This window comes from Trichosurus vulpecula, chromosome 6 (genome assembly GCF_011100635.1).
Source record: "Trichosurus vulpecula isolate mTriVul1 chromosome 6, mTriVul1.pri, whole genome shotgun sequence".
Classification (NCBI taxonomy): Eukaryota; Metazoa; Chordata; class Mammalia; order Diprotodontia; family Phalangeridae; genus Trichosurus; species Trichosurus vulpecula.
Window position 1 is genome coordinate 267,554,523 of NC_050578.1, and position 23,313 is coordinate 267,577,835.

The following is a 23,313-nucleotide window of genomic DNA, read 5'->3' on the forward strand; positions in this document are numbered from 1 at the left end:
TCCCTCCTATTGGTCCCTAGATAGCAGTTGTGGATATGAGTGCCCATTAATCTTGTCTGTGATTCACTTAGAGATCCATTGGGAAAACCTGTACTTCAGCAAACCATTCCTGAGAGAGTACTCAAAGACATTAATAAGTAGCCAGGAAAACACTATAGATGGACATAGCAGAGGTTGTACTTATTGGAGTACCTAATTTGGGGGGCACCCCGGACTACATCTAGGAAGGCTGTGATATCCCTGACCACCCACACCAAAGGTCTAGACTCTCTAAAGTCCTCAGGTAATAAAGGGTACCTAAGTCTTTCCTCACTTTCAGCTGAATGAAATCTAGCCAGAAAACAGGCATGGAACTGAAGCACCAGCCAAAAAAAAATCTAGCCAGAAAACCCTGCTCCCTTGGAAAGCCATGGGCCCTAATTCCATTGAACTCAAAACAAAGAGGTGGAAGGGAATAGGTGTATTTTCTGAGAGGACTGAGGCCAAAGCATTGCATATCTAAGACAATCCTTGGATTGAGCCTTTTGCTAGAAGGCACATGGAGTCACAGGCATTGGAGGGTGGTAAAGAATGTGACTTTTTTCTTCATTTTCATTTAGTTGTCTAAGGATCATAATTCTTAAAGCTGGGTGGGACCTTAGAGATCCTCTAGCCCAGGGGTTCTTAATCTTTTTATTATCATGGACCCCTTTAGCAGCCTGGTGAAGCTAATGGACTTCTGACTCCTCAAAATCTTATGTTTAAATGCATCAAATAAAATAAATAGGAATACAATAAAAACCACTTATATTGAAATAATGGTGTTGAAATATGAAAAAATAGTTCATATCCCTCAGGTTAAGAACCAGAGATCTAATCCAACCCTCTCATTTTATGAAGATAAACCTGAGGTGTATAGAGGAGAAGTGACTTTCCTGAGCAAGGATGAGATTGAAACCAATATCCTCCAGCTGCAAATCTGGGGTCCTATCCAGTAGACTAAGCTTTTCTGGCACCATCTCTTTAGGTGGATGCATCAAATATCCTGTCTACTCCTACTTGATCCTTGTGCATGAAGGATTTCATAGATGTCATGTAGTAATAAAATTCATTTAAATACGTAAATCGTTTTGCAAACTTAAAAGCTGCACAAATGCTAATTGTGGTGGTGGTGGTGGTTACTTAAGAGATGGTGAATATCTTCAAATTCATTCTTAATCACTCTCTCGCTTAAAAAAAAGGACACTAAGATCCAGGACCATTGAGTCACTTGCCTGAAGTCACAGAGTTGGCTCATGACCAAGCTGGGTCGCAGCTCTTTCTACTATGCCACACTGCTACTGTTTGGTGGGTGCTAATCTTGCCTCTTCAAGTACAGGAAAATAAATGTTATGTATACCAAGTGAGTGCTGTAAAAGAAAGAACCCTTAACTGGGATCCAGGGCCCCTCACTTCGATACCTAGCTCTGCTGCCAGCTTGCTATGATCACTTGTCCCTTCTGCACCTTGAAGAAGTTGGACCCAATGTCTAAGCTACTCTTCATACAATGCAGTTCTTGGTGCATAGAAGGAACTTAATAAATGCTCACCGACAAATTCCATCAATAAAAGGATTTGTTCTGTAAAGTTTGGATTCAGTCAAAGGGCTGCACCTGAGGACCTAGAGGGCCACATGTAGCCTTGAGGCCACAGGTTCTTCACCCAGGCCTATATCAAAGGAGCAGAACAGTCCTTTGAAATATAGCTTTTTTAAAAAACTAAGAATATCATTGGTGCTTTGTATAACTAATGGAACTGAATAGTTTCCATTTTATGTCTTGTGTACGATATCTAAGGAATCCTGCTTTTGTTTTAAAATAATTTGTTTGGTGTTCTTTCTTTCTTTATACATCACTGATATTTCTCAGTGACTTCCCCCCCACCCTGGGTCACAAAGGAATGCTTCCTGAAACAAATTAGTTTAGTCGAGCTAAAGATCAATATATTTTATATGTCTAAAGCGTATGCCTCTTTCCACACCAACTGTTTGCCATAAGTGGTGAGAGGTGGAAGCCATGCCTCTCTATCAAGCCGTTCAGTGTTATTTAATATGACTAAAGCCAGAGAAACCAGGAGCAGAGGTGACAGAGCTTTGGGGGCCAGCCAGAGAAAATGCACTAAGTTGGGAGATGCAGTGCCTCGTGTGAGGAACAGCAAAAAGGACAATGTCACTGGATCACAGAATAAATTGAAGAGTATATTGCATATGAAGCCGGAAAAGGTAAGGAGGGCTAAAGATAAAAATGGTTTTAAAAAGAGGATTTTATACTTGATTCCGGAGACAAATGGCAGCCACTGGAGTTCATTAAGTGGAGGGAGGCAAAAGGGGTGACATGGTTGGAACTGAGCTTTAGAAAAATCACTCTGGCAGCTGGGTGGAGGGTGGGTTGGAATGGGGAGAGATTTGTGGCATGGAGACCAGCTAGCAGGCTATTGCAATAGCCCAGGCATATGGAGACAAGGGCCTGTACCACGTGGTGGCAGTGTCAGAGGAAGAAAGAGGGCATAAGCAATAGATATCAGGAAAGTAGAAATGATGAGACATGGCAAAGAATTGGATCTGGGGAATGAGAGAAAATAGGGAGTAGTTGATAACATCTATTTTGGAAGCCTGGATGAGTAGGAGGGTGGTAATGCCCTCCATAGTAATAGCTGTTAGCTCTCTACTCGGTTGCAAATACATGCTGCTATTCATCCATCTTTCCTAGGTTCAAAAAAGTGCTGCTATTACAGAATCATGAGGTTAAAAACTAAAAGGGACCATATAGACAACATATTCCAACATCCTCATTTCATTTAGATAACTGAGTACGGGGAAGGAAAAGTGATTTGTCCAATATGATACAGCCAGTAAGAAGTAGAAAAGGGTCCAAAACTCGGGTCTTTTGACTCCTAGTCACATGCTGGAAACGGATGACTGGTGAAATGTAACAGTGGTCTTCAGAGCTGGAAGGATTGTCATTGTAGAAAAACACTCTGGGGCCAGGAGTGGAGAGCTATCTGGGAGCCTCGAGTTTTCTACATATGTACTTGGCTAATTTTGAATCAATGCTGAGTGGGCCACTAGAGAGACAACTGAAGCTGAAGTCAGGAAGAACTGAGTACAAATCCAACCAGATACACTTAGTAACTGTATGATCCTAGTAAAGTCACTTAGCTTCTGCCTGCCTCAATGTTTTCATCTGTAAAATATGGATAATAATAGCACCCAAATCCCAAAGTTTGGAGAGGACAAAATGAGATGATGTTTATAAAGTGCTTTGCAAACCTTAAGGCACTAGCTTTATTATTATCATTACTGTTTGATTTGGACTCTCCTCAAAGGCATGTGTCTATGCAAGGGAATAATGTCCCCTGGTTTGAGGGAATTATTTTAGAACTTCTGCTCTTGCTATACCTTCCCAGTAAACACCCTTTTTGAAATCTAATCAGTGTCAACTGATGGTGGCTCATGAGTAAGATTGCTAGAAATCCCAACCCCTCAGGGCTACTCCTTGAACCTTGAGGAGAGAAGAGGTCAGCCACAGTGTGAGTGGCAGTTGGGAGAGGGAGGTATAGTGACCCAAGGGGAGTATAGTAACAACTGTCCTTCTTCCTCCTCCTCCCCTCCACACTTCTCTTCCTCTTCCTTTCTTCTACTCCTGCTGCTTTTTCAATGTCTTCACCCTTTTAGCCCTATGAGGAGACATTTGCTATATTGGTCTTAGAGTCAGGAGAACTAGACTGAAATTCTGACTCCAGAATTTCTCAGTTAGGTGGCCTTGCGCAAAGCACCACATCTTCTCTGACATTCAGTCTTTTCCTTTGCAAAATGGGAATAGTCTGCGTATAGATATTTTTCTTTTACATGCTTTCCTTCTTAGGATACTCACCTGATCTCTTTAAGGCACCAAAGGCACGGTGCCTTTTTTATAGTTACTTATTTCCTCATCTTAGGTAAATGTTAATCTGAAGATAGAATGAATCAGGTGAAAAACTGGTGAAATTCAAAAGATCAGAAGAACCATCTCAAGTGCCCTGACCTACTGGTGACAGTAGCAAAGACTACTGTAGCTGGTAGCAGCAGTAATTGAATAGCATGACCCAGGCCAGCACTGCATTGCTCCAGCAGCCAATAGACCTCATCCTACAAGATGCTGCCCCAACTGAGCCAGGAAGCTTATTCAAAATCCATTCACTATGTCACTCCCAGAAGTAATCTTGGTGGATATGCCAGTAAAGAAAAACGTGTCCAGGCCAAGAAGGTACCACGTGATGACTTACATCCTCTACCTGACTTCCTCAGTGCCTTTATCAATGAAGTTGGAGTTGACTCTCCCTAGAGACTTTTCTTGTCCATGTTTGTGAGTGTGTGCATGAGAGTGAATGAGGGTGGGAAGGCCTCTGGGTTGAAGGGGAATACTTTGTATCAACCACTTTACATTTGAGTCTGTGCTCTCCAAGGACTCCATTTCATGAAAAGGAGAATGTATGTTTTGTTTTCAGAAGTTTTTTCTAATTTCTATCTTTTATAAACTTTCTCAGTACATATACTTTAGCAAAAAGCAAATTAATATCCACTGGCTAATTAATGTTGGGAAGATCCCTCTGAATGGGAGCTCATGAGCAATGATGTAAAAATCAAAAACACTCAGGTTACCCCTTGAATGCTGGTGAACTGGCCTCTGGAGACTGAACTTGCCTTTTCAAGTGCAAGGCTGGAAAAGTGAGTGCAGAGAGTTTTGCACTGATAATATACATTATTAGACTGCAAGGGAAAGGTGGCACCATAAAGATCATCAAGTCTCACTCCCTTCACAAATCAATGGAATTGAGGACTGAAGACATAAAATTACTTCTGCCAATGAATCCTTAATAAATGTAGAAAGTTCAAAATTCTATCAGTCTATGCTTCTAGAAACAAAATTGAGAGTTGCTGATATTATCAAGGAAATCCAGTAATAGGGCTTGACTTTCTACTTTTTTTTGATTGGTGATATGTCCACTCCTGATACTATTCATCTCAACCAATCTGGCCCCACTGAGTTTGTATTCCGAATGTTCACCTCTTCCCCCAAAATCCAGACCCTTCTCTTCTGCTTCTTCCTTTTTCTCTATGTAATGATTATCTGTGGGAACACTGCCATTATCTGGGCTGTGTACATGCACATCTCCCTGCATACTCCCATGTACTTCTTTCTGTCCAACCTGTCCTTCCTGGAGATCTGTTATACCTCTACACTGGTACCACTGATGCTCTCCAACACCATTGGGGCAAGGAAGCCCATCTCATTGGCTGGCTGTGCAACCCAGATGTTCTTTTTTGCCACGCTTGGCAGCACTGACTGTTTCCTACTGACTGTCATGGCATATGACCGGTATGTGGCCATCTGCCATCCTCTGCAATACACCCTCATCATTACCCCGCAGCTGTGTACCCAAATGGTGGCTGGTTCCCTGGGCCTGGCTCTCTTCCTTTCCCTGCCACTCACATCATTGGTCTTTACCCTGCCTTTCTGTGGACACTTATTGGAGATCAACCATTTTTTCTGTGATATACCACCTGTACTACACCTGGCCTGTGCTGACACTCGTGTGCCACAGGCTGTCCTCTATGTGATAAGCATCCTTGTACTGACTGCCCCCTTCCTTCTCATCTGCATTTCCTATGTCTTTATTACCATCACCATCTTGCACATCCCCTCAGCTGAGGGCCGACAGCGAGCCTTCTCCACTTGCTCTTCCCATCTCACCGTGGTCCTGCTACAATATGGCTGTGGCAGCCTGGTCTACTTTCAGCCCCCATCAACCACCCCTGCAGATGAGGACTGGCATCTTGCCTTAGTCTACACCTTTGTCACTCCCCTCCTCAACCCCATCATTTACACCTTAAGGAACAAGGATGTCAAAAATGTTCTTAAAAAAGCCATGAGCAAAAAGGCAGCCTCTGAGAATCTCTGAAGGTGGAGGGTAGGAATTTCATGATTGCTAAGAAATAGACCCTTTGCAAAGCACAATTCCAATGCTTTATTTCCCACAATTTATACTTCCTTACTTTCTTCATTTCATAGTATGTGCTCAATAAATGCTTGTCAACTGACTGATTGATTGATTAGGTCCACGTCACAAGTGGTGTTTTTTTTGAGACTCTACACCCAGGAGAACAAATGTGGGTTAAAATGCAAACTTTTTATAAACAGGCTTAGGCCTTTTTAAAGTGACACCCTGTGCTTCCTGTATATTCCTCATTATACCAATTATCTACTCAAGGAATATAGCACAATAGGATCATGGATTAAAGCTGGAAGGCACCTTAGATGTCATGTATTCCAACCCCCTTTTCTCATATAATAGAGCTGAGGCCCAGAGAAAGGAAATGACTTCACTGAGGTCACAGAGCTAGAAAGTGGCAGAGTTGAGAGTGGACCTCAGGTTCCCTGACTGCATACTGATCAAACAGCATTTGTCCATGCTCTTCTGCCATCCTGGGGCCAAACAGAAGTATACCACCATGAAATCTGCCTCCTGAGGAGGTAACCGTGATAATCTGCCTATAGAAAGGAGCCTAATTTTTCATCATCATCATCATCACCACTACCACCACCATTTAATGATATCACACATTCGGACACATATTAACTTTAGAGCACTCAACAAGTCACTTAACTTCACAGTATCCCATGAAAGCTCCAAAAATAATTTATGGCTGAAATGTCTTTCTATTAAGGGAAAGAATTTCTGACACAGATAAAGTTACGGTCTGAACTAAATTATAGTAATATGCTAAATAATTCTAATTTTCTTCTAATAGATTTGGCCATTATCAGGGATATATCTAGTTAGTCTACAGAGAAGTATAAAATGGGAATATTGATTGTGATACATGACAATTTGGCGTTAACTGTGTGATAACCATCTGAAGTATCAGTTTATAGGGATATAGAAGGAGATGTGCATGGGTACCCAGCATCCCCTTCCATTCCATGATAAAGACATGACATTGTGGAATAGATAGCAGATATGGAGTCCGTGGTTCTCAGTGGAAATTTTGGCTCTTTTTTTATTCCCTGTGTTAACTAGGCAAATCACTTGTGCTCTTTGACGATCCATTTTCCCACATTTAAAATGAAGTAGCTGGAATCAGTGATGAATAAATCCCTTATAGTCCTACAGAGAATGACTTTAACTATCTCCCCTTTGTGTAGACCTGACAGTTTTTCAGAGAACTTTTATATTCTGCCAATGTATTACAAGATTTCCAGGTAATGATACTTATCTATACCATAATACTACTGTTTGCTGTTGTTATTGTTGGTTCAGTCATGCCTGATTCTTTACTACCCCATTTAGAGTTTTCTTGGCAAAGATATTACTGAAGTATTTTTTGCCATTTTCTTCTACAGCTCATTTTCAAGGTGAGGAAACTGAGGCAGACAGGACTAAGTGATTTGCCCAGGGCCACAAAGCTAGTGAGTATCTGAGGCCAGATTTGAACTTGGAAAGATAAGTCTTCTTGACTCCAGGCCCAGCACTCTATTCACTGTGCCATCTCACTGTCTACGTTAATATTAGTAAATAGTAATAATATTAATTATTAATTATTTTTAAATTCACATTAATTTTGTGTATAATACTAATATTTCAGAACATTTGAGATAACATATATAAAATATTCCCCAAAATTTAAATCTTTATATATTTTGCTGTTTAGTTCTTTCTTCATTCATGTCTGATGTTTCATGACCCCTTTGGGGGTTTTCTTGACAAAGATACTGGAGTGGTTGCCATTTCTGTCTCCAGCTCATTTCCCAGATGATCAAATTGAGACAAAAGGGGTGAAATGGCTTTGCCCAGAGTCACACAACTAGTGACTGAGTTAGGATTTGAACTCAGGTCTTCCTAATTCCAGCCCACGCACTCTATGAACTGCCACTTAGCTGCCCAAATCTTTCTCTAAATACTAGCAACTACTAAGCAATGAGTAGTTTCAAATTTTATAGAAATGGTTTCAGAAGACAAAGAAATGACTTCACAGAGCATTAGAAAGCCTGGCCCTAGATTCACGACACTGGATTTAAAGGTGAGCACTAAGATTATGGGTTGCCTACTGATGGAGCCTATGGAATGTCTGAGAGTCAAGAATGGAGTCAAGAGGCTGTAATCTGGTAAGTGATTTTACTCTGCTAACCACATTACAAAGACCATCCTTTGTGATTGCCTCTGGACCTGGACATGGTGACCGGGACATTCAAATGTCACTAAGTAACTGAAGTGAGGTCTTGCTCTTGAGTTTTGGGGTTTTCCACCCCTACCTGAAAGCATGGGAGGAGAGAGAAGTGCTTTAAGTCTATAGATAGAAAGAGATGTCAAGCCCTCCCCAGCTCCAGTCATCATGAAGCCCATGTATATTTATAACTGGTTAAATGGATCTGGGGCACTAATCATTGGTGACTAACATTGGGGGAAACATATTGGAATGAAGGCTCAGAATGTGCAGCATTAGAGAAAGACCTAGAACCCAGAGGTATAATTAGCCATGTTCAGGATATTCAATGTGCTGCTGTGCACGGAGATTGGAAGACTGAGTAGAGTCTTCCTCCATACTCCTCCAGTATGATTATCGTTATCATGACACTGAGATCCAGGACCAGATTGGCCATCATACCAAATGGTCAGAGCCAAGCTATGTAAAATGAAACGTTCTAGAAATATGTGGACATAGCAGAAGGAATCAAAACTATGTGGGAACAACATCAAATAAATATACATTGTTCCTGTCACCTGGTCAGCGAGCCTAGGGATGAGATTGCATCTCAATATATTCAGGCAATTACTCTATCCATTTGAACAACATTTATCCTATAGATATTAAACAAAGAAGAATGACAGAGGCATAGCACTTTGTCTCAGGACCATTTCTATCAGCACTCCATCAAATATAAGATGAGGAAAGGAAAAATGATGATGGTAATAATGACGGCCCACATGCATACAGGGTTTAAGGCTTACAAAATATTTTACATAAATTATCTCACTTGAAACTCACAACAAATCTGGGAGATACTATAGGTATTATTATTCACCTCCTTTTACAGATAAGGAAAATGAATCTCAGAGAAGTTAGATTAGCTAACATTTACATACTTCTTTAGGGTTTAAAAAGTGCCTTATATCTATGTTGTCATGCCCATCCTGTGGGGCTTTCTTGGAAATCACCATTCCGGTTCTGATCAGTCACTTCCGAGCTTTGGGGTCCATTTCCTTCTGGCCACATGCTAACCTAGTGACAAAAGGATTTGGCATTTGCTATCATGAGTCATCCCTTGGTCTTATTCTGGATTCAAAGGCCATGAGAGTTCTAGGCTCCCTCAAGGCAGAAATACAAGGTTCTTGCTCTGTGACTTCAAATCCCAGAATGCTCTGGAGATGGTTGAGACCTTTATCCTGCAAATACATACATATTAATGCATGATGTAGATGTGTGCATTATACGTATATGTGTGTGTCACACTACATGTAACAGGCATTTGGACTTATTCAGACAGTCTACTGCCTGGGCTGCAAAAGGCTTTGAGCTGAAACTACAAATTATGGTGTTTGGATTCCTAGAGATAGAGAGCATTCTATTAAGAGAAACACTTTTTGAACCTGGAGCAACAGGAGTTGTACAGATCTGTTGTCACAACAAAACAAGTCTTCTCAGAGCATGATCACCACAGGAGCAGAAATAGGCCCCAAAAGTGCCAACTAGAACCTGGAATGACAATTTTGAGTATGTTCCATAGGATGAATCCTCCTTACACATACTATCTATCCCCTTTGATCCTCAAAATAATGCTTTGAGGCAAAGGATAGTATTATCCCTGTGCTAAATGCTAAATTTCAGTACACAATAAGTGAAAAGAAAGATATAATTTTTTTACATATCTCATTTCATTGGTGCCCTGAAATCTAGATTAGGAACACATCTTATAGAAGAGACCCCACCCATTATAACAGACTGTAAAATGTCAGCTCTCTGAAGGGATGATGCTCTGAGTGGATCCCCTGAGAATCCTTCCAGACCCATGGCTTTGGAACTTAGAAAAATATAAACAGGCAAAACCCTACAATTCTCCCTTATCTCCCATCACAGTGTATTTGGAATCAAGATGGGTTCCTAGCACCTATTCAACCAAGTGTCCTTGAAGAGTTTAGCCTTTGTTTCCTTGATTAAATTAGGAGTCTTTGACCTCCTTGCCTCAAGGGAAAGCCTAGTTTACGTGGGTTTGAGTGATATGTTTGTGACATCAGAGGCTTTTAAACCACGTGGGTTTAAGTCTCATTTTTGTGATGATTTTAGGTCACGTGGATTCTAAGGGGAGTTGCTAAGACCAGAGCCAATAGTACGAGCTTGGGTTCTGGTCATTCAGATGACGTTTGATGATGGCTAAAGAGTGCACAAAAAGAGAAGACAGAGCTATTTGCTTAGGGCTCTCACTCTTGGTGGCCCGCGGATATGGAGACTCTGGGCAGCTGCAGTTAAAAGCCCTCCAGCTTGTAAACCCGGATGTTCGGACTTTGTTAAACTCTGGTAACTATGCATTGAGATTTGAATCAGACAAGGTCTGTCTGTTGATGTTTGTTTTTTGTTTGTATTTGCTTTGAAGCTCAGGGTGCTGGCTTTTCCCCCTGCGCTGAGTGAATGATATTTGTATGCTGGATTAAAGTAAGATTGTTAACCCCTTAATGTTGCTTTCCATAGTAAAGCAGATCAAAAGAACTTGGGCTTGCAGTGTTCTGTGTGCTGGTTGTTGTTGGTTTTACACCCCCGCAGCATCAGCTAGCCGAATTGTTGCAACACATGGTCACTCCTTGGGCACACCTACCATCAGATGACATATATCTATAGACACAGTGACCAAAGAAGCACAGTGGATAGAGGCTTGGGGCTGGAGTCAGACGACCAGAGTTCAGACACTTACTAGCTGTGCAACACTTTGAACCTCTGTTTGCCTCAATTTTCCCGTAAGTAAATGGTTTAAAGTTCTTCCAAAGTGGTATGATCTAAGGAGAGGTGTTTACTTCTTTCCTGGCCTAGGCTCTGGTCTTTGAGCAACCACAAGCACTCTTTTCTGCCCTGGAACTGTGAGGGAGGTCTCCCCTCCACTGGCACAAGCTCTGCTATGCCAGTGTTCCTCCTTGCCCCTAGACTGCCACACAGGACTGCAAACTGGATCTGAGTATGGGCAAAGCAACAGAGTCCTGCCTCAGTGCTTCAAAGAGACCCCTGTAACCTCATTCTGGCCAATGGGCCCTTCAAACAAAGGCTACCCAAAATCTCATCTGCTTCTCAAGAGTTCTCAAATAAAGTATTCTTCCTGTGAATGAGCCCCAAGGCGATATCAAGCTTCCCAGTTTATATACTGTTTTACTCGGCATCTGACTGGCTGTGGGCTGAGAGCTCTGGAAGCTGTCAATTCCACTGCTGATTCAATGCCCTGAGGCCTGCTCCAGCTTTGCTGGGGCCTTCACTGTGTGGCCTGTTCTGGACTGTGTTCCTCTCTCACCCATATCTGACAGACTATCCCTGCTGACCTTCTAGGCTGTCTTTCACATCTCTGGGCTAAGAGGTCTGGAAATCACCGCAACTGTCAGTGATTCAGTTGTCCCAAGGCCTGCTTCAGCTTTGCTTTGACCAGCCTGGTCTAGACCATGCCCCTTTCTCACGCTGGTGTAATGGGAAGCAAAGTGGGATTTTTTGCTGTTTTTCTTTTGGAGCTCAGTTTCCCAATTTCAGGCTAAATTGTAAACATCTAAAGGATTAATCCCTGGTAATCCACAGCTGTGACACATTCAGTGATGAGCTGCTTGCACTTTCAGACCTTTAGGGCACTAAGCCAGTCAGACGCAAAGTTTCAGTCTATGCACATGGGCTACACAAATGAGCTGAGCCAATCAGATAATGCACGTGCATGTGCGCTATGCATGTGCGCTATGCATGTGCGCTGAGCCAGTCAGATGCCGAGTAAAACAGTATATAAACTGGGAAGCTTGATTTCGCCTTGGGGCTCATTCACAGGAAGAATACTTTATTTGAGAACTCTCGAAAAGAAGATGAGATTCTGGGTAGCCTTTGTTTGAAGGGACCCTCGGCGATGAATATGAACCCAGAAGAAGATGAGCCTTGAGCACTTTGCATGAACAAGAAGAAAACAAGCATGAGGAGAAAAATGAGCTATGAGCCATGAGCCCTGAGAGAGCTGGCAGCAGCAGCAGCAGAGGCTCAGTGAAGGAGCCTCCTAGTGGTGAAAGTGAATTGAGCTGAAGGGCCCAGACTGACCCCTGGGCAGGAGGCTTATCTTAAGCACCTTTAAGAGCTGTTATCATGGAGCCTCCAAGCTTTGAAAGGGAATTAAGATGTCTGAGCTGGTAATGAGTGTAAATATTGTCTTTGCCCTCTTAAGCTTTGTTTTCCCAGAGACAGCAGCTGGCAGCAGGAGCCCTGGAGCCTGCTGTCAGGGAGGAACAGAAAGAGCTTGGAGTGGAGCAGTCCCTTCCCCCACAAGCTGAGACATGGAGCAGGAGCAGAGAGCTGCCTGTTGGTGAACCCAGGCAAGAGCCAGGAGCGGTCGGCCCACAAGTAAATGGGAAAAATAATAACACCTACCTCCTGGGGTGTTTGGGGGTCAAATGAGATATTTATAAAGTGCTTAGCAGAATGTTTGACACATAGTAGGTACTATACAAATAACTGTTGTTGATGATGATGATGATGACGAGGAGAATGATGCCTTAGTATGCCACTGGAAACCCTGCTTCCCTCTGGATAATGTCCAAAGGAGCATGTTGGTCATCATTCCCTTCCCCAGCTTGAGAACAATTGTGTTTTGTTCCTTATATTATAGACTTCAGCTGGAGCTCATTTTAATATTTAAGGAAATAATCAAGTCCTTCCCAATGCCAGGCTTTCTCCAGATCCCACATGAGAGAGATGGAAAAGATGGGGAGCATCAGCTTATTTTGTGTTCTGCAGGTCAGCTCCAGGAAGTACGAGTGAGTGACCTGGCCCTGTGGTTCCTGGTCTTAGCGTGGGAGGTACTTTGTCAGTTTCTTCATCCAATCTATTGGATCTATCCAATCTTACCAAGGCTGATGAGCCCTTTTCTTCCTTCCTCAGGGACAGAATCTCTATGGGACTATTGTAGATCTTCTCTCTCTGCCCAAATAGTACAGTCCTAGCCTTGGCCCACTGCTCTTGTGAGAATATACCCAAATCCGTGTGAGGAATGCCTGAACTGGACTTGTCTAGAGGGGCTCTCCATGGCCTACTCTTTGGCCTTGGGGCAGTTAGTTCAGGCTGAGGTTACCAAGAGGGTCTCCGTTGACTAAGTGGTTGAATCTACTACCTTCAGATCATATTGCACAGCATAGCACACAGCAAGCTATGGAATATCTTAGTCTAAGTTTCCTCACCTCAAAACTGGGGATATTGTGTTTTGTCCTTCCTTCTTCACATAACTCTTCTGAGTCATACGACATAAGACATAAAAATGTGTGGTCAGTGACAGCCCTCTTCAAAAATAAAAGAGTTTCCAAAAAATGACATTGATTAGGGCCAGGCAGGCTCAATGGCTTCAGAGAAAAGGCATGTCTATAGACAAGAAGGTATTGGGAGATTGATTCATTAATTCATTCATCGACTATCCATTGGATAACCACTATGTACTAAATACTGTTCTAGACATAGTAAGAGATTTTCTAACACAATCTGTGATTTCATGGACATTCATAGGAATGTCCAATGAGGAAATCCCCTCTCCTAAGGCAGGTAAGTTAGTACCTGGTCTACAACTTACAATCTTAGAAATTTGCCTGGGACAATTAGGTGTTGAATGGATGGAAGGATGGATAGATGAATCGATAGATAGATGGATGGATGGTTGGAAAATTATACAGAGCCTACTTCTGCTCAGGCCCTGGGAATACAACTACAAAAGAATTATAGTCTCTTCCTTCAAAAAAAGACAGTAATAATAACTTGAATTTTAATGTTTGGAAAGCACTTTACAAATACTATTTCATCTAATCCTTATAACTACCCTAGGAGGTAGATATTATTATAATCTCTATACACAGTTGAGTTACTAGAGGCAAAGAGAAGTTAAGAGACTTGCCTAAGGTCACACAGTGCATGAGTATCTGAGGCCAGGCTTGAATTCAGATCTTCCAACTCCCAATCAAGTGATCATTGTACTGTCTAAGTACCTCACAGATTACATTCTAATAAGAGAGCTAGGACATAAAGAGGGCTGAAGGAAGGAGTTTCCTTGGGGAGGGGCTCACAAGATAGTTCAATAGAAGTATATGCCAATCAATAATTGCAATGCTTTTTCCAGAAGAAATGAAAATATTGATGGGATTACTTTTCCTAGAACAAGAAAGGGAAATGATTTACCCAGGGTAACACAGACAGAATGTTTTAGAAGTAGAACTTAAACTTGGGTATTCCTGTCTCTGAGGCCAAGTCTGTAGTAAATCAATCGATAAACATTTATTAAGCACCTACTATATGCCAGGTACTGTGCTAAGCATTAAGGATATAAAAAAAGGCAAAACACAGTTCCTGACCTCAAGGACTTTACAATCTAATTGGGGAGAAAACAATCAGACAAACAAACATATACAAGCAAATTTTACATAGGATGAATAGGAAATGAACAGAAGGAAAGAACCAGAATTAAGTGGGGATGGAGAAGGTTTCCAGTAAAAGAGGATATTTTAGTTGGGACTTAAAGGAAGCTAAGGAGGTCATCAGGTGTAGCAGAGGAGGGAGAACATTCCATGCATTGGGGACAGCCACAGAAAATACATGGAGCTAACAGACAGACCATCTTGTTAGTGAAATAATCAGAAGATCCGTATCACTGGATCGAAGACTAAATAATGAGGAATAAAGTATAAGAAGACTGAAAAGCTAACAAAGAGTTGAGTCATGAAGGACTTTGAGTGGCAAGCAGAAAATCCTCTATTTGATCCTGAAGACCATGTGGAGCCGCTGGAGTTTATTCAGTGGTCGGGGCGGGGGGATATAATAGGACCCACACTTTAGGAAGATCACTTTAATGACTGAATGGAAGATGGATTGAAGTGGGGAGAGACTTGAGGCAGGCAGAGCCACCAACAAGCCATGACACTGCCAGACTCCATAAAGGATCTAGAAAATACATTATGCTTAAAGCACATTCTATTTAAAGCTCTGTTATAATGATACTTAAGGAGATGTGAAGTTTAGAGAAGCTCTGAACACTCTGACTTCATGGAGTGTAGAGATTTACATGGAAGTGAAGCACAGAGATCACTGTAACTCATTTATTCATTCAACACACACTTTATCAAGGACTACTATTGGATAAAAATGATAGTTCCAAGGATGCATGAACTATCCAATGAAGTTAGTTTTGAGGTGAGTCCTGTTTATTTGATTTTCCTGGCTATAAGACAAGGATCAATGCAATGTGTGGCAGCATTTATTGAAAAATGATTGAGCTAAAAGACCTAGAGTCCAACTTGAGACTCAGTCACCCAGTTATCTGGGGCTCCTGACTCTCTAGCCCTTCTCTACCCTCCCCCTCACCTCATATCCAAAACTCTTTCCACACTATTAAACCTATTCATGAATCTTAAATTGTCATAAATTTGCATCCTTATCCTTTCCCACTGGAGAGAATTATTAGGACACAGCTTAAGTCTCTGATGGGGAAGCAGACAGAAGGGCAAGTTTACTTCCTCTTAGTCCCCACATACTACCTGTGGCCTCCACATAGAAAACCCAAGAGGATGTAACTGCCCATTAACTTTGTCTGTGTCATCCTCAATTCAGAATGTTTTCCCCAAATCTCAGATCTACTTAAATACAGCCACAGGGAAAATCACAGTGATTCAGTAAATCTTTCCCCTGAGACAAAACCCAAAGAGGACCCAAAATAACCTGGATAGGAAGACAATGTTTAACTTGTCAATGGACACAGAGATACTGTGTCAGATAACTGGGTTACTTGACCCAGGGAACATCCCTGGATCACAATCTAAGAAGATTATATGATGATCACCACCCCAAAAGCATCTGCATTTGAAGGTCCTTAGCTTGTGAAGGATACTGAAATTTCTCCCTATTTGCAGCTGAATGAAATCCAGCCAGAAAGCAGAGCCAGGGAGTCCATGTACCAGCCACAATCTCTCCTTTAGAGGAAACCCTGTCCCCTTTGAAGGTCTCATTGGGTTCTCATACCATTTAACTCAACAAGAACAGGTTGAGAATTACAAAGTGTTCCATGAGCACTATTCCTGGAGCATCTCAAGACAAAGATAGCCTGTGAAGCCAAGATTTTCCCCAAATGGTTGATGGAGTCAGAGTCACTGGATGGTGGTAAGGGAATATTATTTTTTTCTTTATTTTCATTAGGTTGCATGGATAAAGATGTTGTGATTTAGAGAAGGAAGCACCTCAGAGATCAGTTAGTCCAGTGCTTCTCACAGGTCCCCCTTATACTCTTCAAAATCATTGAGGATCCCAAAGACTTCTTGTTCATGTTAGTTATAGCTATTAATATAGTAAAAATTAAAATGCCTTAGCATTTTTATGGAAATTTTTTTGACTTTACAGATCCCTTAGAAAGGTCTTAGGAAAATGTAGGGGTCACCAAGCCATACTTTGAAAACTACTGGTTGAGTCTAAACAACTTATTTTACGGAGAAGAAAACTAAGGTTTATAGAGAATTGAACATGGACTCCTTGGTCAGAAGACCTTGGTTCAAATCCCTCCTCTGATACTTATGCCCTACTTAACTTTGATCAAATCATTTCTCCTTCCTGGATGTCAGTTTCCCATTTGTAAATTGAGGGGATTTGCACTAGGTGGTCTCTGAGGTCTCTTCTAGTTCTAGGTCAATGTTCCTATAATCCTAGATCACTTAACCAATCTAGGACTCAATCTAAAATGAGAGGGGTTGGACTAGAAGGCCTCAGAGCTACCTCCCAACTATAGATCCATAATTCCATAGTTATTTGCCAAAGAAGGTTTGAGATTGAACCCAAAGTTCTCTGACTCCAAATCTAGGACCCTTTCCTCAAGACTAACTGTACCTGAAACTGCAAACCTATTGTGCAAAACTTGCTATTCCTTTCAAATATACAACACAATTATCATGTAAATATTTTTCTTTTTTTTCCTTCCCCCCCCCACCCTAGAGATGGCTTCCTATTAGATACAAATAGGCATGTGTATGTGTGTATGTAAAATTATTCACTATATACTCCTCTTTATCAGTTCTTTCTCTGGATGCAGATAGCAGCTTTCTTTTTAACTCTCTTGTACTTTATCTTCACTCTCTTACTTCCCTTCCTACCCTTTAAAGGTATGAGACTTACAGAATCACTGATAAGGTATGCACAACACAGTCATGTGAGTTCATAAAACTATCTTCACCTTTATTGTTTTTGATGTAGTTATTATTATTACAACCCTAGAAGAAAGTCTCTGAAAGGTAAGATCTAAGGTAAGATCTGCTTTCTCAAGAGTTTTATCCTGGAGCATATCATAGTCATAAGAAAGCAATGGACAAAGTTTATGGAAAAGCAGGACAGTTAGTTTAAGAAAACACTTGCACCAAATACTTGTTTGCTTTTAAGGGCTTTACTAGCCCTATGAGTGGTCACTTAATATATTCTAAAGAGTTCTGGCTTTGGAGTCAGAAAGTGTTACTCAGAATCCAGGTTCCACCATTTACTAACTGTGTTACACCAAGAAATCATTTAAATTCTATGATGCTCAGTTTCCAAATCTGTAATGGTGGTGTGATGTATAGATGTCAAATATACTGCCCACTGTGTGCAACTTGAATAAAACTGAAATGTAATTGGAAAAATCTTAACAAACTAAATAAAAATTCAATAGGACATAGATAATGTTAATCTGTGGTTTTCTTAGTCAATGTGCAGCCCACAGAGACGTTTATGTACAATGTGGTGGCCCTGTTTCTATTTGAATTTGACACTACTGTGTATCCATGAGTATCCAAGATACTCATAAGCAGTATCCATCATTTCTTCATCTTGAAGTGGAAAAAGTACAGCATTTGGAGTCAGAGAACCTGGGTTGAAATTCTGACTATCATTTACAAGCTCTGTGAGTATACATTAGTAATTTGGCCTCTCTGGAATCTAATTAACTTGTCTATCAAATGTGAAGTTAGGCTAGGAATTCTCTAATGTACCTCTCAGGTCCTATTTCAGTCTTAAAGATCTCTCAGAATGTTATTATACAAATTCTATTGGTAACTCATTTTAGAGCTTCACTATCACAAAGGTAAGAAAGTAATTATTCTCTGAAACATCGATAGAAATGTGTAGATAGATTCACATAGAATGCCAGAAGTGGAAATAATCTGGGAATAGTGAATACAGTGAACAAAGCTGGAAAGGACGTTCAAATTTAGAGCATATTATAAAGTAACAATATCAAAATGACTTGGTACCAGTCAAAAAATAGAAAAGATCAGTAGAATATACAAGCCAAGGAAAGTAAAATATAACCTATCTGATAAATCTGAAAACATAAGTTACATAGGGAGGAACTCTTCATTGGTCAGGAAATCATGAAAAAACTGGAAAACACCCTAGAAAAATTGGACTTACAATAACATCTTGTATGATACTCCGCAATAAGTTCAAAATGAATATGCAATCTGAATATGAAAGACCACACTATAAAAATAGCAGAGGATGAGATGGATAAATAGTGTCATAGAAACAATGAACATGAACTTGGACAAACTTTGAGAGTTAGTGGAGGTTAGTAGGATCTAGCAAGCTATGGTCCATGGGGACACAAAGAGTCAGACATGACTGAACAACAAGAAAACAACAATTATTATTAAATTATTTGTTATAAGAGGTGACTTTCTTGAAGGGGGAAGGAGCTGAATATCCAATATTAAAACCAAGGACATCACTATGAAGCTATTTTAAAATGTCAGAGCTAAATGTGACATTAGAACATTGAACACAAAAGATCAAAGTTGCAAGAGGCCTTAGGGGAAATTTAATAAAAACCTCATAATCAGGTAAAAAATACTGACCTACAGAAATGTGAAGTGACTTGCCTAAGGTGATCTTAAAAGTCCTTGAACTTCCACAATGCTATGAATTCAATTTTTGTTATGTCTAATAACTGGGCCAAATTTCCTATTTTTCTTTAGCAGGTGAGACATGTCTTCTCCCTACACTTTCCAGCTCAACCAGTCTGGCCCCACTGAATTTGTGTTCCAAGTCTTCACCACAGGATTCAGGCCCTTCTCTTCTGCTTCTTCCTCCTTCTCTATGTGATGATTCTCTGTGGGAACACTGCCATCATCTGGGCTGTGTTCACCCATACCTCCCTGCACACCCCTATGTATTTTTTCCTGTCCAACCTATCCTTCCTGGAGATCTGTTATACCACTACGCTGGTACCATTGATGCTCTCCAACATCTTTGGAGCCCAGAATCCCATCACACTAGCTGGCTGTGGGATCCAAATGTTCTTCTTTGTAACCCTTGGTGGGACCGACTGCTTCCTATTGGCTGTCATGGCATATGACCGCTATGTGGCCATCTGCCATCCCTTGCACTATACTCTCATCATGACCCAGAAGCTGCGTACCCAAATGGTAGTTGGCTCCCTGATCCTCGCTATTTTTCTTGCCTTGCACCTCACATCACTAGTCTTTACTTTGCCCTTCTGTGGGCACCTCAGGGTGATCAAACACTTCTTCTGTGATGTGCCACCTGTCCTACGACTGGCCTGTGCTGACACTCACATTCCCCAGGCTGTCGTCTACGTGGTGAGCATCATTCTCCTGACCATCCCCTTCCTGCTCATCTGTATCACCTATGTCTTCATCACTAACACCATCTTGCACATTCGCTCAGCTGAGGGCCGCCAGCGGGCCTTCTCCACCTGCTCCTCCCATCTCACTGTGGTCCTGATACAATATGGCTGCTGCAGTTTAGTCTATTTCCGTCCTCCATCAAGTACCACAGAGGAGGAGGATCGCCAGCTCGCCTTGGTTTATACTTTTGTCACCCCCCCCCCCCGCTTAATCCCCTCATTTATACCCTTAGGAACGAGGATGTCAAAAATGCTCTGAAAAAAGTCATGAGAAATACTAGATAACCAGATATACTCTGTATCAATCAATCAATTTTAACCATTTATGACAGATTATATGATAGATACTGTACTAAGCATTGAGGATTTTTAAAAAATTTAATAGTCCCTGCCTTCAAGGAATTTAGATTCTAATGGAATTTCCTGACAATTCCTGAATGGGGGGGGGGGAGAAATTAGGGTCACTGGAGTTGAACTTTAAATTTAGCCAAGAGACTTACAGTTTATTTTTGTTGATTTTTTTAACAAGTGTCCCAGTCTATGGCAAGCACAACCACAATCTTTAAGTATCTCGATCGTAACTGTCACAGAGCTAGTAAATGCCAGAGGAAAATTGAAACCCAAATTCCTGACAGCAAAATCAACTCTATCCATTATGCCAGGTAAGATAAATAGTTTGGCGGCGTTCCTTTTGGTATTAAGGCCTGCCCGTAGTCAACACATGAAGTATTCTGTTTCTGTCTTCACCGCCCCCCCCCCACTCCAGTTCTCACTGCAGGGGAAGGCTTTTGGCTCACCAGAACATACAATGCCAATTTTTGAGTGATTATTTTTCAAGGTATCACTATTGAAATTCCTTTCTACAGGTTCATTGCTTCGATTACTTAAAAAATTATTAACAAGCATAAAGCTCTACTAACATAGAAATTGTAGCAAAGTCCAAATGTAGACAAAGAATGAATCCAGAAGGCAAAGATAGAATTATTATTTGTGGTGTTTCTCTTGGAGAGAAGGTGGAATTCCTGCAACTCGCCAGAAATTCCTTGTGAGATAAATGGTCCAAAGTCTTTGTCTCGTACAGTCTTCACTATCCAGCATGACAGGTTTTGTCACAAACTGGAAGAACACTCACATTTTCTGTAGTCAGGTAGTAATGCAGACCACCTTATCACAGTTGGATCTGGTTGAATCCAGTGACTCAGGCACATACATACAAATATACACAGTGATATCCATGTACATACATGGGTATTGTGAGCACACATGTACAAATGTATGTGCACATGCACTTAATTGGATTGTAAATGTGCTCAGAAATAAAGGGAAGATTACAGTGGGAGTGCAGAATTCAACCAAATGATAAATAGTACACATTATCAAGGCTGCTTTTTCCTTTGATTTTTCTCCTGGCAGGCCAAGATCTCCATTTTCTTTTGTTGGAAATTTATGGTGTTACAATAAACATGTTTGGTCCAGTCTTATATCATAGTACTTGGGCAAAAACATACAGACACCCTCAGGATATGCTCAGATTGTCAGAGAAAGCCCTTACTTAGTATTCTGTCCTCAGGAATAGCGAAGTCAGCCTGAGGTCAGCAAGAGGTTGTAAGTTGACCAGTTGCCCTGATTCTCAACAGCCTGCATTCTGTATGATAGGAAATTACAGAACTTCTAAGTCAAAGAATTAATTCACATTAATCATAACTGTTCTACCTTCCTCACATGGGCCTTGTACAGATCACATGAGAAAATGGACAAGAAATTGTTTTGGTCAATGTAGAAATATAGGATAATTCCAGAGAATTTGGGCTGATTGATATGAGGTGTTATCCATAATAGGTGGCTTCAGGGAGAAAGGTTTTTCTACTTATGTTTGAAGGATTTTTTTTGAGAGCTCTTCATTCATTTATTGATTTTCTTACTCATTCCACAAGTATTGGACACTTACTAATGGCCAAGCACTGTACTAGACCCCTTAAAGCATACAATAACCATGTTAAACATTTACTAGGTATAAAGCTTGGTGTTCAGCTAAATGAGATTTTTAAAATTTAGAGAATACACAGAACCTATGCTTGTTATTACAAGATAAAAATACAAAATCCACAGATATAAAATACAGAGAGATTTACTATCATTCATTAATTAAAAAAATTTTATTAAAATTTGTAAGTGCTGGTGATATAAGATTTTAAAAAATGATAGCCTCCAAAGCATAAAATGATATCTATGCTGTCAGGTAAAGTGGTTTGGTGATGGAGTCTGTTTATTTTTTATCTGTTAAAAGGAAGAATTCAATATCAATGGTATTTGGTTTTACTTATAGTATAAAAAAATGATTTTTTTAATGACAGTCCATGCCTTCAGGAAGCTTTGCACATTGTACGACCGGAGACATAGGTAAAGCAAAATGAGTTTTGATTGGGGCAAAGAAGTAATTGAGACAAATTAGTCAAGGATAATTTGAGAAAGGAGAAAAAACTTGCAAATTTCCACTGATGGAATCCCCCACCAATGGAGAGCTTGTTTTTCTCTGTCTCCATTCCTAGTATTCCCCAAATCATATTTTGCAGACACCCAGAATTGAATAACTTTTTTCACATGTATTCACTGTATTCAAGGATCATGAGAGACACTAGTTAGAATGAAGCTGCTAATCCACAGAGAGTTTAGTGTGGGCTCCAAGAGAATCTGAAGTAGGAAAGGGAGTTTTCCTGATGGTTCTGAGCACTTTTCTGGATAACAAGCTTCTAGAAGCATAGAGAGAGGGGAGTTTTGTGCTATATATCAAAGACGTAAAAGTATTTCATTTTAGATGAAATTTAATTTTAAAAAGCCACTACACCCTACAAGAGAGTATGACATGAAAACTGGTAAATAAATGAAGGTGCTTTGGGTAAAAAAGTAATCTCTGAAAGCTAAGAGATTCAGAAAAGGATTTCCATAGAATGTGAGATCTGAACTGAGCCTTAATGAAGGCTATATGTTCTAAGAAGGGAAGGTTAGTGGAGAGTGAATTCTGAATATAGGGAACAACCTCAGCAAAGGCACAGAGGTAGGATATAGAATATTGAGGCCAGGGAATGGTAAGTAGTCCAGGTTGGCTGGAACGTAAAGTACATTAAGGGGAAATCTATGAAAAAAGTGTGGAAAGGTAACCTGTAGCCAAATTATGCAGGGTTTTCAATACCAAGCTGAATAAATTTATCATTGAGACCATCAGGAACCCATGAAAATTCTTGTGGAGATAAGGGTCAATGCCAGATCTGTTATTTAGAAAGATTGTTTTCAGCATGGGAGGACATATCAGAGAGATAGACTAAAAGCAAAGATATTGATTAGCAGACTCCTGTAAAAGTGCAAGTCAAGATTGATGAGGGCTTGGTCTAGGCTGGTGGCCTTAGTG

General features: G+C 40.7%; 1 protein-coding gene and 1 pseudogene across 1 annotated transcript; both read left to right on the plus strand.

Moving 5' to 3' along the window:
* The first annotated feature begins 538 nt into the window (after window positions 1-538).
* On the plus strand, window positions 539-5,958 carry LOC118852639 (olfactory receptor 10Q1-like). The gene is made up of 2 exons (XM_036762299.1): window positions 539-561; window positions 4,989-5,958. The coding sequence occupies exons 1-2, from the start codon at window positions 539-541 to the stop codon at window positions 5,956-5,958; spliced, it is 993 nt and encodes a 330-aa protein (XP_036618194.1).
* Window positions 5,959-16,380: 10,422 nt separating this feature from the next.
* Window positions 16,381-20,192, plus strand: LOC118855160 (annotated as a pseudogene).
* Window positions 20,193-23,313: the final 3,121 nt, after the last annotated feature.